Below are 17374 nucleotides of genomic sequence, written 5' to 3'. Positions count from 1 at the left end.
TGCTTTGCAATATCTGGTATGTATAAAAGTAACAAATTAATTTCCTTTATGTAATTAATGATAGTAGGAGTAGTAATAATAATAATATATTTTAATTGAGTAATTTATTTTTACTTTTAATAATACACATATGTGGGGGAGGGGAGTTTGTAGATTAAGAACTTTCTCCCCCAACAGTTTTCAATGATTACAGTTATGTTATGTTATTGTAAGGGGCTGGACCCCGTATTATGTGACGGATGCAAAATAGTCTAAGTGCTGACCTTAGAGTATAGACACACCCAATATTTCTAATTCAATCAATAAACCAATTGGTAACATTGATTTGGGTTCCAAAATTATTATTAGAAATTTTGCATGCTATTTAGCAACACTTGCAGCACGACCTTAGTAGTTTAATCTGCGACCAATAGAGGCGCCACGTTGTGGCGCTGCCTGCCGTGGTTCTACTTCCCAACACTTCCTGAAGATGTCACAAGGATCGCCAGAAGGAGGGAGACGAAGAGAGAGAGAGAGAGAGACACACACACACGAAAGCATGCTGCTACACGTGGGGAACTTAAGTCAATGTGAAATTATAGTGGGCACTTATGAAGAGTTCTTGTTAGGTTATAAAATCGACAGAAATAATGAAGGGGTAAGTAATCTCGTGTATTGTAAACCATGGTTATAGAAATGTAAAATACGAAACTGACATGATCACCCTGTGTACTGGTAACGTGAATGTGGATTGAGTATTGTTTACTTACAGACTAGACATCTACATAATAACACAAATTAGGTACAGACAAGGGTACTATTATCGTATGGGTGAAACACCTACGAATCATATATTTCGGACTTCTTTACATTGCTAACGCGTTGCGGAACATTTCTTAAGGCGAAATAATGCATTTCTAACTAAGATAATGTTTATTTTCTCTATTTACGAGTACTTACTGTTACTTGTTGTTTCGAATCTGTAACACATTATGGCCGTGATAGCATACTGGTTTAGGGGGCGTTCTGAGAGTGTTTTGTCGATTTATGCAGTGGTGCAACCTCGTTCACCGGAAAATATCTACTTTCGTGCCCCTATTTGAAATTATGCTAATACGTCGCATTTACGTGTAGAACTTGTAAAATAACCTTGCGATTTACCACGTTCATTGTCCATACACAGCAATTCGGAACCATCTTTCTTTCGCAATTCGTTAATGGTCTTCCTTTATGCACAACTCTCTTGCAACCTTGAATATTGACGTCAGACGAGGAATGCCTACGTGGTTAGGTTAGGTTCCATTAGCATACATACAAAGAAAAAATAATATTTTCGCTAAGAGACGCGTTACCTTTGTATTGCCTAACATGAAAAAGGTCTCTCCTGTGACGTCAGAACACAATGTTGCTAGAGTGTTGTGCGATAAGTGACACCTATTCGGGTCGGAACCATCTTTCTTTCGAAATTGGTTAATGCTCTTCCTTTACGCACAACCATCTTGCAACCTTGAATATTGACGTCAGACGAGGAATCCCTACGTGGTTGGGTTAGGTTCCATTAGCATAGATACAAAGAAAAATTATTTTTTTCGCTAAGAGACGCGTTAGCTTGTATTGCCTAACATGAAAAAGATCTTTCCTGTGACGTCAGAACACAATGTTGCTACAGTGTTGTGCGATAAGTGACACCCATTCAGGTCGGAACAATCTTTCTTTCGTAATTCGTTAATTCTCTTCCTTGCAACCTTGAATATTGACGTCAGACGAGGAATGCCTACGTGGTTAGGTTAGGCCTGTTAGGTTAGGTCCCATTAGCATAAATACAAAGAAAAATTGTAAAAACAGCTCTCTCCTGTGATGTCGGAACACAATGTTGCTACAATGTTGTGCGATAAGTGACACCCATTCGGGAAAAATGGCTTGTTCCGAACTCGACAGGTGGTTCTAGTGAAAACACAGCGAGGCTGAAACACTGGCTACGGGGTTGCATCATCTTAACACACGGAACATTGCACTCTCATGCAAAAAGCAAATGGCGTGAGCAGAAACAGCGTGTCGGACAGAGATTTTTGCATAAAACAACACGCATTCACATTAAAATGGATCAAATCTACATTCAGGAACTTCCAAAACGCTCAAGAAAATGATTTCCGTAAGTACTTTCTCCTGTAAATTTGAAGGAATCCATTTTACCCATACGATAATGTTACCCAGACAAGGAAACATGTAGTTTATGGATCCTATAAGGATAATATTTAAGAAGCTGTTAAAAATATGGTAGAGTACATATTTACATTCGAGTAGAAACATCACAAGATTTAAAGAAAAAAAATATCCTCCTGTTGAGGGGAACTACGATTTTGGTAACAGTTTCGTATATCGGAGACACATTTGGAGTTGTGTCTTTCCAATCACTGCAACCAGTGAAAAACTGTTGCTGGATGATAGTCCCATCTTCTTCGCTCATAGAAGTATCGAAGTCTTAATTTTAGCCTCTAGTTCAAAATGTTCAGGGCAAGACAATCCGCCAGGTTTCCCTTCTCTAAAGTTAGGTGGATGCAGCTGCACCCACTGTGGATCCATCATCTGGGACTAGTGATCCATGAAACCTGTTCACATTTAGAAACATGACATGTGAAGAAAGGTTAGGTTCTGAATGTTGGTACTGGTGAAACACCTACGAATCATATATTTCGGACTTCTTTACATTGCTAACGTGTTGCGGAACATTTCTTAAGGCGAAATAATGCATTTCTAACTAAGATAATGTTTATTTTCTCTATTTACGAGTACTTACTGTTACTTGTTTCGAATCTGTAACACATTATGGCCATGATAGCATACTGGTTTAGGGGGAGTTCTGAGAGTGTTTTGTCGATTTATGCAGTGGTGGAACCTCATTCACCGGAAAATATCTACTTTCGTGCCCCTATTTGAAATTATGCTAATACGTCGCATTTACGTGTAGAACTTGTAAAATAACCTTGCGATTTACCACGTTCATTGTCCATACACAGCAATTCGGAACCATCTTTCTTTCGCAATTCGTTAATGCTCTTCCTTTACGCACAACACTCTTGCAACCTTGAATATTGACGTCAGACGAGGAATGCCTACGTGGTTAGGTTAGGCCTGTTGGGTTAGGTTCCATTAGCATAGATACAAAGAAAAATTATTATTTTCGCTAAGAGACGCGTTAGCTTGTATTGCCTAACATGAAAAAGATCTTTCCTGTGACGTCAGAACACAATGTTGCTACAGTGTTGTGCGATAAGTGACACCCATTCGGGTCGGAACCATCTTTCTTTCGTAATTCTCTTCCTTTACGCACAACAATCTTGCAACCTTGAATATTGACGTCAGACGAGGAATGCCTACGTGGTTAGGTTAGGCCTGTTAGGTTAGGTTCCATTAGCATAAATACAAAGAAAAATTGTAAAAACAGCTCTCTCCTGTGACGTCCGAACACAATGTTGCTACAATGTTGTGCGATAAGTGACACCCATTCGGGGAAAAATGGCTTGTTCCGAACTCGACAGGTGGTTCTAGTGAAAACACGGCAAGGCTGAAACACTGACTACGGGGTTGCATCGTCTTAACACACGGAACATTGCACTCTCATGCAAAAAGCAAATGGCAGGAGCAGAAACAGAGTTTCGCAGAAAACAAAACGCATTCACATTAAAATGGATCAAATCTACATTCAGGAACTTCCAAAACGCTCAAGAAAATGATTTCCGTAAGTACTTTCTCCTGTAAATTTGAAGGAATCCGTTTTACCCATACGATAATGTTACCATCATTTTCTTTAGCATTGTGGAAGTTCCTATTTTAATGTGAATGCGTGTTGTTTTCTGCGAAAATCTATGTCCGACACACTGTTTCTGCCCCGCCATTTGCTTTCTGCACGAGAGTGCGATGTTCCGTGTGTTAAGATGATGCAACCTCGTAGCCAGTGTTTCAGCCTCGCCGTGTTTTCGCTAGAACATGACGTGTCGAGTATTTATATATATATTTTTTAACTATAAAAAGTAAAAAAGTAAAGTGCTCCCCTGTGCATAGCACCATGCCATGAAGGCGTATAGGGGGTGTGGGGGTAACGCCCCACACTTTCTTGATCCGGTCGTGAGTGGGGGTGATGTGATCAGCATCACGCCCCTGACCACCTTTACCCCCCAGGGTTTCCCCCAGGTACCCATGTTATTCGACGCTGGGTGGGCGCTGGGGCCGCTTCCACCGTTAGAAAAGTTTTTAACTATGCTAACGTGAATGGTTTTTGGGGCTAACGTCAATGGTTTGTGAGGCTAACGTCAATGGTTTGCGACATATTAGCATAATTTCAAATCTGGGCACGAAAGTAGATATTTTCCGGTGAACGAGGTTGCAACACTGCATAAATCGACAAAACACTCTCAGAACGCCCCCTAAACCAGTACGCTATCACGGCCATAGTGTGTTACAGATTCAAAACAACAAGTAACAGTAAGTACTCGTAAATCTAAGAAATAGACATTGATATGCATTATTTCACTTTAGGAAATGTTGCACATTCGAAAATAACATGTTAGAGTGAGATTACTTTCGTAACATCTCTGGCTGTTTTGCATTGGCAGCTTTGGAGCGAGTCATATGTCCCGGAGCAACCAATCAACAAAGGAGCCGCTGACGTCATCTCTACCCATCACCTATCGCTATCCCTTTTGCTCACGCTCTGGACTGTTGGTAGGCTCACTAACTGGACTCGCGCGGTCAGCTGGAGTTGTTATGAAAATAATCTGACTCTAGCAATGTAAAGAAGTCCGAAATATATGATTCGTAGGTGTTTTCCTCATACGATAATAGTACCTGAATGTTTAATTATTTTTCCGAACTTTTATAGGAAATTGGGTAAATTTCTCGTATTGGACAAACTGCTGAAATTTGCTAGTTCTTTTAATTTCAATATTCCTACTTACGTATTCTGCATTGAGAAACATTGTTGAAGGTGGCATTTCGCTTATTTCACGGAATTAAGCTCTATTTGCAACATATAGAGTAAGTTTTCTTCGTTTCTTTTTGCCTTCGGTAACACACAAAGTGGCGGTCATAGTTTCACTACCGTACTCGGCATGCAGTGTTTCCACCCCACTGCACCAAAAATACCTACGTAGCCCCATGAACCATTTCCGGTAAGGTTAGGTTAGGTAGGGTCACGTTTAGGTTACAATAGTTAAAAATTGGTCCACTGCACGCAGGCAGCCAGAGTGATGACACGGGATCTGTTCTTGATATCATGTGGGTCAACAATGACAATTGGATCTGGAAATTCTTAAGAGGCAAGCATCGAATAGAGAGAACCACTTTTTTTTTTCAGAGCAAAGTTACAATACCAGAAATATCTCCAATTTGTTTGAGATTTGGCCTCCTAATCACGAATCTGCAGTTGACATTTGGCAGTCATGTCTAGAAATTGCAAAATAAGTGGGTCCGTCAACGGAGTAAACACCCTTGATTTATGAGGAAAACAACTATTTTTTGCAATGATTAGCATTTCAAAAAAGGTGAGATGAGAATCTTGGTGCAACCTCAGCTTGGAAAACAACTATTTTTTGCAATGATTAGCATTTCAAAACAGGTGAGATGAGAATCTTGGTGCAACCTCAGCTTGGAAAGCTACCAAATGTCCTGTGAACATGAGTATATCCGATTCTGCTGGCAAGTGGCATGCACTAGCTGCTACATTGGTACAGTCTAGTGACACAGTAGCCTTTTGAAGGTACTGTACAATCAGGCCTTGGACCAGCTTTTCTTTTTTTTACCATTTCTTCTCACAAGCTAATATTTCCTGCTAATTCTAAAGAATGCAAATTAGTTACCTCAGGCTTATGTCCACTTTAATTTACAGCATGAAGTACTACAGCCTTGGGTTAAAACAGGGTTGCCCACAGGGGGGTTTCATGACGTGCCTGCATCATGGGAATTTTGGGTGTGACAAAATTTTATACCAGTTCTATATATCTTCACACAAATATGGAGGGGGGGATCATTTTGTTTGATTGTCTTGTTATTGATTTTTAGTTGTGGTTATTATGTATAGTTTTTCTACCTACCTGTGGGTGATCGCGACGATTGGGTTGAAACAAAACACAATTTGTCTGTCATACAGTGGCGCAACTACAGGGGCAGGGACCTTCGACGAAAGTCAGTTCTAGGGGGCAAACATTGACGGCCAAGGCCGCCTGCAGGAGGGGCACAGAGGAGTAATTACCTCTTTGATTTCAAATGTTATGCAAATAAAAATACATTGTAAAATTTTCTTGCTTGCTTCGCTCGTAATGTCTGCTTTTCTCATTTTCGTCAAGTTCAGAGCTATAACTGGGGGGACGGGGGCGGGAGTCAACAATGGGCGCCGGATGGTCTAAATGAAAAATAATTGTAAAAAGAGATAATGCCATGGCATCCAGTGAAATTGTTTGCACCCTATTAAATCAATATTGTTTTCAATTGCAAATATTGGATCTAAAAATTTTCTTGCTCGCTTCGCTCCCAGTATTCTTGTTTTCTGTAATGTAATGTCTTTAAATAATATGTGTTGTATATTTGTATTGAATAAGCTTTGAATACGTACACATTTTAGTGTTAGCTTTTTGCATATGTATTTTCTTATTTTATCGCTCTATGTTGCATAGCATATGTGTAAAACGTATATTGTACATGTATCTTCGGAATGCATTTATCATTAATTTTCTGCCATTCAAAAATACAGTTAGGGTGCTTGTTTTCTATTATTAGCTAAGTAGAAGTTGACGATGTTGAAAAAATAATTCAAATCGTTTATTCCAAACAAATGCTTTAGCACAGATTTCTATCCTCTTTTTGCGTAATTTATGAGGATAATAACATCTTTGATGCCATTATTAATGTTGTTGTTATTATTATTAGTACCTTTATCCTGGTAGGTACTTGCACCCCCAGACAAAAATTCGTGGTTGCACCTCTGGTACATTTGCGCACATTTTGTGTGACCAAAATAATTTGATTAATTAATTCAGCATACCTTTTTTGGGGGGATTGTGTCATGGGCCTTGAGGTGGGATGGGCACCCCTGGGTTAAAACATGCATAGTTTTACATATTTTGGCCTCCACGATGGTGCAGTGGTAGCATCGTTGCATTGTTCAATACCCGGTGGAGGCACATGGTGGTTTGGGTCCCACTTTAAACTGTAGGTCCAGTCCCTTACTGTGCATAAAGAGGACTTAGAACACGAACTCAATCAATCAATCATTTTACATATTTTGAGTGTAGCCTATCTATGTATAATTTAGGGTAATAAAATTCAGAATGTGTAAGGAATTGATTTGTTTATACTTAAATCTTCAATTTGCAGAATAAGATGTAAAACTGCATTTGTTAAGAGCTTCAGTAAAGTTTGGTGTGTACAGCTGAAAAGTTGCCATTTTACGCAGGATTGAAACTGGACTATAGGCCACAGTCACCAAGAATTTTGTGTAATGGATGAAAGCAGAAGCATTACCTTAAATGCCCTGACATTCTGTGATATAACACTCAATACTGATGATACCAGATTAAAGTCCCAACCAAGCCATCATTGTTTCTCCATAGAATCTTACGTTATTGACAATGCTTTCGTATTGAATTAGATTAATAGCATTGATAGTATGAATCCAAGGACAAGAAATAGCCCTTCATATTCATTTTGATTATTGTGTGCATGTTCTGATTAATTTTATGGATCCTCATCACAGAGATAAACCTGAATGTGCAAAAAAAAAAAAAATCAATCAAAATTGAAAATAATATCAAGGATGTTTGCAGATTCTTGCATCAGAATAGTCAGATGATCAGATACTGGTTTTCCTATGCAAATTCATAACTTTAAACATAGTGTGGATGTCACACATGGTAGTGTGATAGATCATGATAACTGTAACATTCTGGTAGATTTTGTGAATGATGGTTATTTCGAGCCTGGTGAAGAGTAATGTAATTTTACTTTTCTTAATTAAGCTTAAATCTTTACAAGTTGTAGATTGTATGTGTATAAGCATATAAAAGTATTGCATTTTAAAATATTAAAATATCAAATTATGTATTTTTTACATGCAGTATACTGTGACTGTGTAATCCACCTCTTTTGTGCAAGTTATTAATTATAAAACATGTATTTTTAGGCATTGACTTTTACACAGAACTTTGCAACACATTCACACAATGGCAGTGTTAGAAGCGTAGCAGCAGCTGGGAAATATTTGGCATCAGGTTCTACAGATGAGCACATTCAGTTGTATGATCTGGAAGAACGTAAAGAAAAGAGTGTTCTTGTGAGGCATAATGGTAAGAATGCTTTTTTTTATTGTTATCTGTGAAGTGTGTTCTTGTCTTAAAACTAGCTAACCTGAGTGTGATTCTATGTCATTTTTACCTATCGGTAGTTACTCACAATGTTGTTTGTACAGATTAAGTGTGAGAAGTAAAAGGAAGCAAAAATTACAATAAGCTTTAGTACATTAGGTATTCTCCCTACATGAAGTTATACAGGTATGGTGATTTATTTACAACTGTTTATTTCCCCACAAACTTTATTACTTACGACAAATAACCTTTTAAGAGGGGTGTAAGGATGACCCTTCCACGTAGTACACCCAATTGCCAACCTCACTTCCACATAGTACACCCTGGACTGCATTTTGCAGACTAATGGTGTCTGGTCCTACTGTGAGTATAATCTTCGTAGGACTGTGTGGTGTTGTCCTGTGTTATATCCTTATGTGTGCTGAGTGCCCCTCCCACTCTAAAGCTACGACCCTCTTCAGATTTTTTCCATACCAACTTTACAGGATAGAACTTAAAAATGGGGTCCAGCAGGGTAACATTCAATTTTAAAAGTTACTGTTTTCCAAACTTTTATATAATTTAGTTTTTTTCTTTTTTCCAAAATTGGGAGATGGACATTACATATTCTCAAATAGTGGTCTTTTGTCATGCTTCCCTGCAAGCTTGTTCCATCCAGCATTAGCCTGTCCAAAATTTACAAAAATTCCTGTGTTCTTTTTTACTTAGTTTGTATAAGGGTAAAGCAAGTCACCTCTCATTTGGGTGCCAGTGGTCATAAAAACACCCCACAGAAAGTTTGAAGCGTGAGTAACATTTAACAGCTGTGCCTCATGTATTTTTATTTTCCCTATAAGAAATGCATGCATGTCAAATGTAATGTGACAAAGTGTCAGCCAGATGCAGTGATTTGAATTGACCAAGATTGGTGCACAAAAAAGTGCTCTTTCATCAAGACATGCCATGCTTTCCTTTTTGCCTTTCCCACAATTTGCTCATCTCTGCAACAAAATTGCTTACAAGTTGGGCTTGCAAATTGATCCTTTGCCCAGTTCCCAAACTTTCATATTTGATTTGATGCAATTAAACTTTCATTGAACGAGAATGTCATGGATGCAGTCAATGGCTATTTTGTACAATTTGACAATGTGGTCAAATCAACAAGGTCTTTGAAATCTCTTTCACACGAGATATTGCATACCATGTCGGGGTAAAAAAAGAATTGAAGGTGGAAAGAAAACTTTGGTAGCCGTTTTCTCAAAAACGAGTCTTTTAATTATTTGTTTTTCAAAAAATCATATGTCATACGTACACTATTACTCGATAACTACAAAATTTGAAAACAGGAAGCCAATGCGATTCAGAGTTATGGTAGAGGTAATGCATGATTACATATTTTGATAGACAAATTCTTAATATTCAAAGCAAGAGTCTAACAAAAATTAAATACAATATTGTTTGAATTAACTTACATGATACTGCATGGCATCGCAATACCATATAGTACAGGGTAAATTATGAATTAATTACTATAATTACACGGTAAATTAAACAAATGTTTATACTAAAGTATTAAAAATGTGAATGTGTGACACGCACAGTGGCAAAGTGTGAAGTACTTATATATTGCAGCCTGATTATTTTTGTGATTTTTAAAAAATTAAGAGACTCATTTTTCAGAAAATGGCTACCAAAGTTTTCTTTACACCGCCTTCAATTGTTTTTTTACCCTGACATGGATATGCAATATCTCGTGCGAAAGAGCCCTTCATGACGTTTCGAACGCCATCCAAATTACTTTTATAGGTGCCCTGATTGCCGAAATATTACAATTTAAAGTTAACAAGTTGTTGAAAAAAATTGTCAAGATTGCATAGTTTGCAACACTGTAATATCGAAAATACAAAAGATATGGATCTGCAACTTTGCATATTTTCCTACCTCAAGTGGCCCTTTCAGTATGTCAAATTTCAAATGAATCAAAATATGGGAGATTGAAAAGTGCCTCTTCAATTGTTGATTTCACATGGAATGCCTTATATGTATTTTTCCGAGAGAACTGGAAACTTGTTGGATCCTTGGCAGAGACTATGTTGAGAAATAAAAATTATTCTTTTCCAAAAAGAATGCATCAATGCATTAGTTTAATATTCTGTAATTGCATTCGCTTATTTTATATCACTTTTCTAATACTTGATTAATCGTGGCATTGAGTGATGAATTGATGAAGTTGATGCAGAAAATTCTGAAGCACATGGGATAGAAACCTGGTGGCAAGATTATGAATAGAAATATAAGAACCATTTACAATGGTGAAAGTGGCATTTTATTTACTGCAGTGGTATCGAAACTTCCCATGGGTCACTGCATCTTGAAGATATCTTTATGTTCCTACAATACCGTGTGGTATATCAGAATCTTTTTCTATTGCCGTAAGTTCATTAATACAATTAATTACAGTTATAATGAAATTCGGTTCATTTCCATTATTTTCTTGTAGGTACCATAACGTCCTTGGAGTTCTTTGAACAAGCTTACCTATTCAGCGGCAGCGAAGATGGAAATATTTGTGCGTGGAGAACAAACAACTGGCAGTGTGAAAAGGTATTAAAGGCCCATGAGGGTGGTGTGTTAGGGCTGTCCATTCACCCGACTGGCAAGTTGGCATTGTCCATAGGAAAGGACAAGACATTAAAGACGTGGAATCTTGTCAAAGGCCGATCTGCATATATAACCAGACAAAAGGTGGTTCCTGATTTTGTGAAGTGGTCAGTTGGTGGAGGTTATTATGCTGTAGGCAGTGGGAATCATTTGGACATATACAGTGTTGAACTGGCCGGAATTGTGTACAGTGCAGAGTGCAGACCTCGAGTTAACTGCATTGCTTTTATTACGGTAAGTATTTCTGTAGATCCTTATAAACCCTATATTTTACACTCCTTCATTTTGTGGTTGGATTCAGGTAAAAGTAAAGACCTGGCATGTTTGGTTTTCAAGGTGAATACAAGTATGAAATTATCCACTCACACATTTAAAATCTCAAGAGGAAACTTTTCTATATTAAATGCTGAGTAGCTGTTACAGCTGAAACCCATCTGCACATGCGCATTCTAGAGTAACACATGTTACTTATGTTTACGGTAGAACTGGATTTTAAATTCCCTGCCTCCGTATTAGATATCTGTGATCCACATTCTGTACACAATTAGCACCATATTAATTTTTGCTCATGATCATCTTGGGTCCATTCATTTTCAGAAAATAATCTTACAATCATAATTACCATTGTACATAATTTAATAAGAGCAATCCAAACTGTAGCATAAGTTTGGTAGTCTGTAATTTCCTAATGAATAATACGTTGCCTGTGCCATGAAAAATTCATAGGGTTGCTCGACAGAACAGTTTACCACGTACAATTAGTTGTTAAGCTTTATTTGTCAGTACTAATGGATGGAACCTGTAACACTTCTCCAACTCCAAAATTAATGCCATGCCATTGCTTTAGTATCCAAGTCCTGATTTGATGCATCTGCCTTGAAAATAACAGGTGCGGCAGTGAAACGGGCAATTTGGCAACCCTGGAAATAGTAAGTTACGTAAGGAATCAGAAAACGGGAGTGGTGCCATCTGGACAACAAACCTTTGCCATTGACACTGATATCGGTCCTTTGCCATTGACACTGATATCCGTGTTCAGTCGAGATGGCGTCGTGGACCGGCGAACAACACGCTTTTGCCGTGAAGGCATGTTGTTTGCCGGTCCATGATGCAATCTCGACTGAACACCGATATGTGTCAATGACAAAGGTTTGTTGTCCAGATGGCACCACTCCCGTTTTCTGATTCCTTACGTAACTTACTATTTCCAGGGTTGCCAAATCGCCCATTTCACTGCTGCACCTGTTATATGAAGAGATTTATGCAATCATATGCATAAAGATTGTGTTCATACACAATGTGCCTATAAAATCATGTTTCAAAATGTTACACTTACCATGTTGAATGCGTATTAGAAAGGTGGTTGAACATTCTGCCATTCAATGGAACAACGAGCACACTGTCACCAATCTGAACATCACCGGAAGTGCATTCTGTTGTCTGCAATTAGTATTTCACTGGCATTGCCCAGGGTGTTACCCAGCCAATAAATCACCACCCAAAGGACAAACTAACCCAATAACTGTGGATCTTTTGTCTTCCCTTTTCCCTCTAGAAACAGGGATGAAGAAATGACGACAGACATCAACCTCTAGCTATTGGATTTTCACATTTTTGGCCCGAACCTTTTTGCTCACTGCCTTCCTAGGTGGTATTCCCTCTGGAGATCTCATTCACTAAATAGAATTAAGATATGTTTTTATTAGGGCTGGGCCGATACCGATACCTTAACCTATTCCAACCGATACCCATACTTGTATAATTCCAGTAAAGTAACAAAGGCTAGTTACCGAGTCACAAAACTCATCATATCACATTCTTTCTCATGTAGCATTATATCACTTAAAATGTGATGTGACATTTTATGTAAACTTCTTTCTACCCCCAAAGGATGCTAAAGAAGAAGAGAAAGTTTTTGAAATGTTGCAAGCATTGTTAAAGTGTTGCAGATACACCGAATAAATTGGTGTGTTATTATAAGTGCCCCTGCTTCATTTCCCCAATTTCATTATACATGTCTTTAAGGGGAGAGAAAGTTATATTGTGTAAAATAAAATTTTATTTGTGCATATAGCGTACAGCTTGCACAAGGAATGAAAATATATGTTTTACATTATAAATACAAATGTAAACAACATTCTTATCATTTGGATTAACCTGGAGGGGGAGGAAAACTATGTAAAAATATATACAAATACAAATATATTTAATGCTCTTTTGGCAGCTCCGTATATGCCCGGCTGTCCATTATTCTCTGTCATTTGCAATTTAAACATACATATACTACCACCAGTGTGTAGTTAGAGATCAGTTAGTTCATTGAACTTTCCAGCCGAACTATTGCCTATTTTTGGGGGAGCAGGAAAAGGTTTTATAAGCTCTTGTATTGACTCATATCACCCAACAGGTTAATTAGTGCTGGAGCTTGCCCTGAGTTGATATTTTCCTGGAGATGATTGGTTGGTTGATTTGGTGTTTTAAGTCCACTTTATACACAGTAAGAATAATCGGGACTGGACCTACAGTTTAAAGTGGGTTCCGAACCACTATGTGCCTGCACCAGGTATTGAACCCAGGACCCTTCTGGAGATGAGGCCTGCTCGAAAAAGGTTTTATAAGCATTTGCAATAAAAACAAGTCACTGCAGTGTCGGCATCGGGCAGCAGTCACGCAGAAGGGTAGAGCACAAGAAGAAAATCCACAACCCTCCTTCCCACAGAGGCATTCATACCTTTCCCAGGAACTCCGGAATGAACCTAACATTATAATAATGCTGGTTTTGAAAACGTCACGTTTGTAACCAATGAGTGCGATCAACAATGGGCCTCGTCAAAGCAAACTATTGTAGGTGGCAGCACCCTTTTTGTGTCCACATGCTTTTGATGGGTAGTTGTTCTCCCATTAAATACATGGGGAATTTGATGCTGAACATACTGCTATTACATTAAATTGAAAGTTTAATTTCATCTTAACCTCAGAAATTATGTCTGAACATGATAGATGAATAATCAGTAATGTTTATATTAATATTATCATAATGTTATGGTATGGGTGTGCAATGCACACTGCTTTTATCGCATATCTTCCTGATCAATTGAGGTATTATTAATTTGTGTACATAATTCCATATTTACATCTTATATGTAAGTGTAAATCCTAATGGGTTCTTTTAATTGATTTGTGCCTAGTCATTGCAAGTGACTAGTAAGCACCATAGTGGAGCTGTAATTGGGGCTACCAAAGTAGCTAATTTTTGTTTCTTTTACTTCCATTTTTTCATCCAGTTGTCTCGAGAGCAGATTCGGAAACAGGGTCATACATAACATTTATATTTGTCCCTAGGTTCATTTACAAGTACAGAAAGTGAAATAAATAACTGGTAAAAGGCAGTACTTTAGCTCAGGGAGTTAATTCGTCAAATCAAATCATTATCTTGGAGGATTACATGGGTTTATTATATGCTGTTTCTATTTATGTATTTACAGGGAGTTTCCAGAGGTGCATTGTTTAAATCAATTGATTCCCTAAAACAACAAATCGTACCTATGGCCTTACTTTTTATTACAGTACCCTCCGTAGGTTCTTTGCAGATATGCCTTAAGGGAGTTCTCTTGATAAGTCCACAAAAGTTGATTTGTTGTTTCTGTTTGGTACTGAGGTTAACACTTTAGTAAATGGCGAGCCCATTCAGAAACTTATTAGAGATTTTTTAACTAATTAATTGAAAGTAATTTTTAATTAAAAATTGATGTCAAAAGAATGCATTTGTAACAGTACGTGGGTTGTAAATTTAATAGTAGCAGCACTTTCAGGAAGAGGTGGTAACACCATGTATGTGATGAGAGACAGTGAGCATTGTCAGCTGGGGCCCATATCGATGTGTGGAGTACCAAAAGTGGTCAGTGTACCGAGTGCTGTTGTGTGTGTGAGGTTGAAATGAACACCATTTTGAGTATTGCTATAAAACATGTTTGCCAAGGTAAAACAGCGATTTTGGATCAAAATTCAGATGGCTCATGGCAAATATGCACAAGAATGTACTTGTATGAAGCCTGAAGCAACAATACCTAGCCATATCTGATTGTTGCACAATGGTGAAAATCTGGGGAATCCAGCATGATGAAATTTTCCACATTTTCTCACTGACACATCCTAATCTCCCCAAGAAAGACACCCAATGCAATTACAGGCACACACACAGATTTATGAAGTTAATATAAAAAGAGCTAACAAATAATGCCACCATGCTGTCACTGGAACACTGAACTATAACTCATTTCTTCTTGATCTCGGTCATTGGTGGGAGGATAGTTTTCTTGATCTTTGCTACAACGGTAGTTTCCTGTTACTGGATTTCCTTGATCCAACTAGGGTAGATATAGGTTACTCTTGACACAAAGGACAATAAATTGGAAGAGGCACACTTGAAATAAATGTTTGCCCTGAATTAAGTACTTCCAATATTTATATGCACTGTGCCAGAGTGTTCCCAATCAGGTGAAATGAATGAATCCTTTGAAAGCATATGCATTTTCCCCAAGAAAAAAAAAAATATGAAAAATCTGGCCATGCATCGGTTAAAAAATAATTGCAATGGCTCTTGCCTCTTGGTTATGTATTGCAAGAAATAGGATACACACAAACTTGTCTACAAAAACTCCACATGTGTTTTTCTTTCATTTAGTGTGTGTTTTGTTAATGCAGTAAAAAAAATAAACTCCATCATAATTTTATTGACACTGTTCATCAATGCCAGTCTGTAGTGTGTCATGTCCACTTGATCAGGAATATAAGTGATGACATCATTTTGTTCACTATACTCCATTGGTTATATCACAGGACACATTGCTATTCTCAATAATCTTGAATTGTTTAATGTAGGGAGGAGCTATTCTCAATAATCTTGAATTGTTTAATGTAGGGAGGAGTTTTAATCTTAAAACATTTTTTTAAATATATTATTTGGTTTGCCTAGCATTAATAGGTAATATGAATTAAACTGTTTCAGTTGAATCAATCATCATTTACCCTCATTTTGTTAATAAATCTAAAATGATAGGAAGGACTTTTCACCCTTCAAATATCTTGCAATGATATTTATTTTAATAAGAACTAGGGATGGGTCGATATGAAATTTTGGCCGATACCGATAAAGTACCGATATAAAATTTACCGATACCGATAACCGATATTCTACCGATCCGATATAAAATTAGAAAAGGTCCTTGAAGAACCTGAAAGGTTCATTCACCTTCTTAATAAATGTGTGTTTCAAGGTGACTGCAGTGCAAGATAAATTGCATATTTAGACATTTACTTTTTTAGAAAGTAGGGCATGGAGATTATCCATAAAAATTACAACAAAATGGCAGAATTTTGCACTAAATTATCTGATAATAATCGATATATCGGATCGGTAAAATAATCGGTAATTTTACCGATACACCGATATGCCTATATCGGCCGATACCGATAGAGTACCGATTAATCGGTCCCATCCCTAATAAGAACCTTCAATTTTTAATGTGCTGCTTGCATACAATAATTTAGCTTAATTTTCCAATTTAATTTTATCACCGCACTTACAGGATGATATTTTTGCCATTGCAATTGGAGGAGATGTCGAAATCCACAAGATATCGGAGAAATCAAAAATTCTTTCCTTCAAGGCCCATGACAAACGAACCAAGTGTATGTGCGTTCTTCAGCTCAGCAAATACAAGTGTATTGTTACAGGATCCAGTGAAGGCATAATCAGATTGTGGAAATATAAGGTATGCATTGTTATTGTCTTATTTTTTTTTAGATAATACAATAGTTCTAGGTTTACATCAACCAGTGGCAGCTGCTCCTTAGTTGGCAAAGTTGCGCGACCACCACATATTTTGTAGATAATGTAATCATAAGGAAAATTTTCTACCCAAATGCCCATGTACAGGATGAAAATCTCAGTCTTTCCGCAAGGTGGTGTACGTGGCTTGTGCCACTTCAAGAGGGCATTTTGGCCACTATATCTGCCTTTCCCCCTATCCCAGTGTATGGACAACAGAAGGTTGCACCTACTCAGAACATTGAAACACACGTCAAAGGGACCAGCACCTACTCAGAACATTGAAACACACATGTCACGGGGACCATGTGCTTGTCTTCTGAACAGTACATTTGCATTTAACGTGTTATATGTGAGAGAGCTAAGTAACAGCTGGCTCTGTGGTGTGGTGGGCAGCATCAAATGCTGCAATCTGCCAACCCTAGTCAAGACATATATGTATCATTATGTTTGTCCAGTTCATCTGTGCATTGTCATCATCGTGATTAGACCATGAGGTAGAAAATCGATGTAGATAAACACAATAGAAGTGGATGGAAATACGTAGCTAGATAAACAATAGGTTACTTTC

At 37.7% G+C, this 17374-nt stretch overlaps 1 protein-coding gene across 1 annotated transcript in view; it reads left to right on the top strand.

Moving 5' to 3' along the window:
• Nucleotides 1-481: 481 nt before the first annotated feature.
• The window catches only part of LOC146001647 (p21-activated protein kinase-interacting protein 1-like), a 49131-nt gene continuing 32238 nt past the window's right edge, over nt 482-17374 (top strand). The window contains exons 1-4 of the mRNA XM_083139241.1: nt 482-637; nt 8153-8315; nt 10813-11207; nt 16562-16747. Of these exons, the coding sequence (XP_082995367.1) occupies nt 539-637; nt 8153-8315; nt 10813-11207; nt 16562-16747 (843 nt within the window). The 5' untranslated portion in view covers nt 482-538. The remainder of the gene's footprint in view (nt 638-8152; nt 8316-10812; nt 11208-16561; nt 16748-17374) is intronic.

Source organism: Lepisma saccharinum, chromosome 1, assembly GCF_977018435.1.
Source record: "Lepisma saccharinum chromosome 1, izLepSacc3.1, whole genome shotgun sequence".
Lineage (NCBI taxonomy): Eukaryota > Metazoa > Arthropoda > Insecta > Zygentoma > Lepismatidae > Lepisma > Lepisma saccharinum.
The sequence above is the reverse complement of the archived record's forward strand: the minus strand, read 5'-3'. Positions and strand labels throughout refer to the sequence as shown.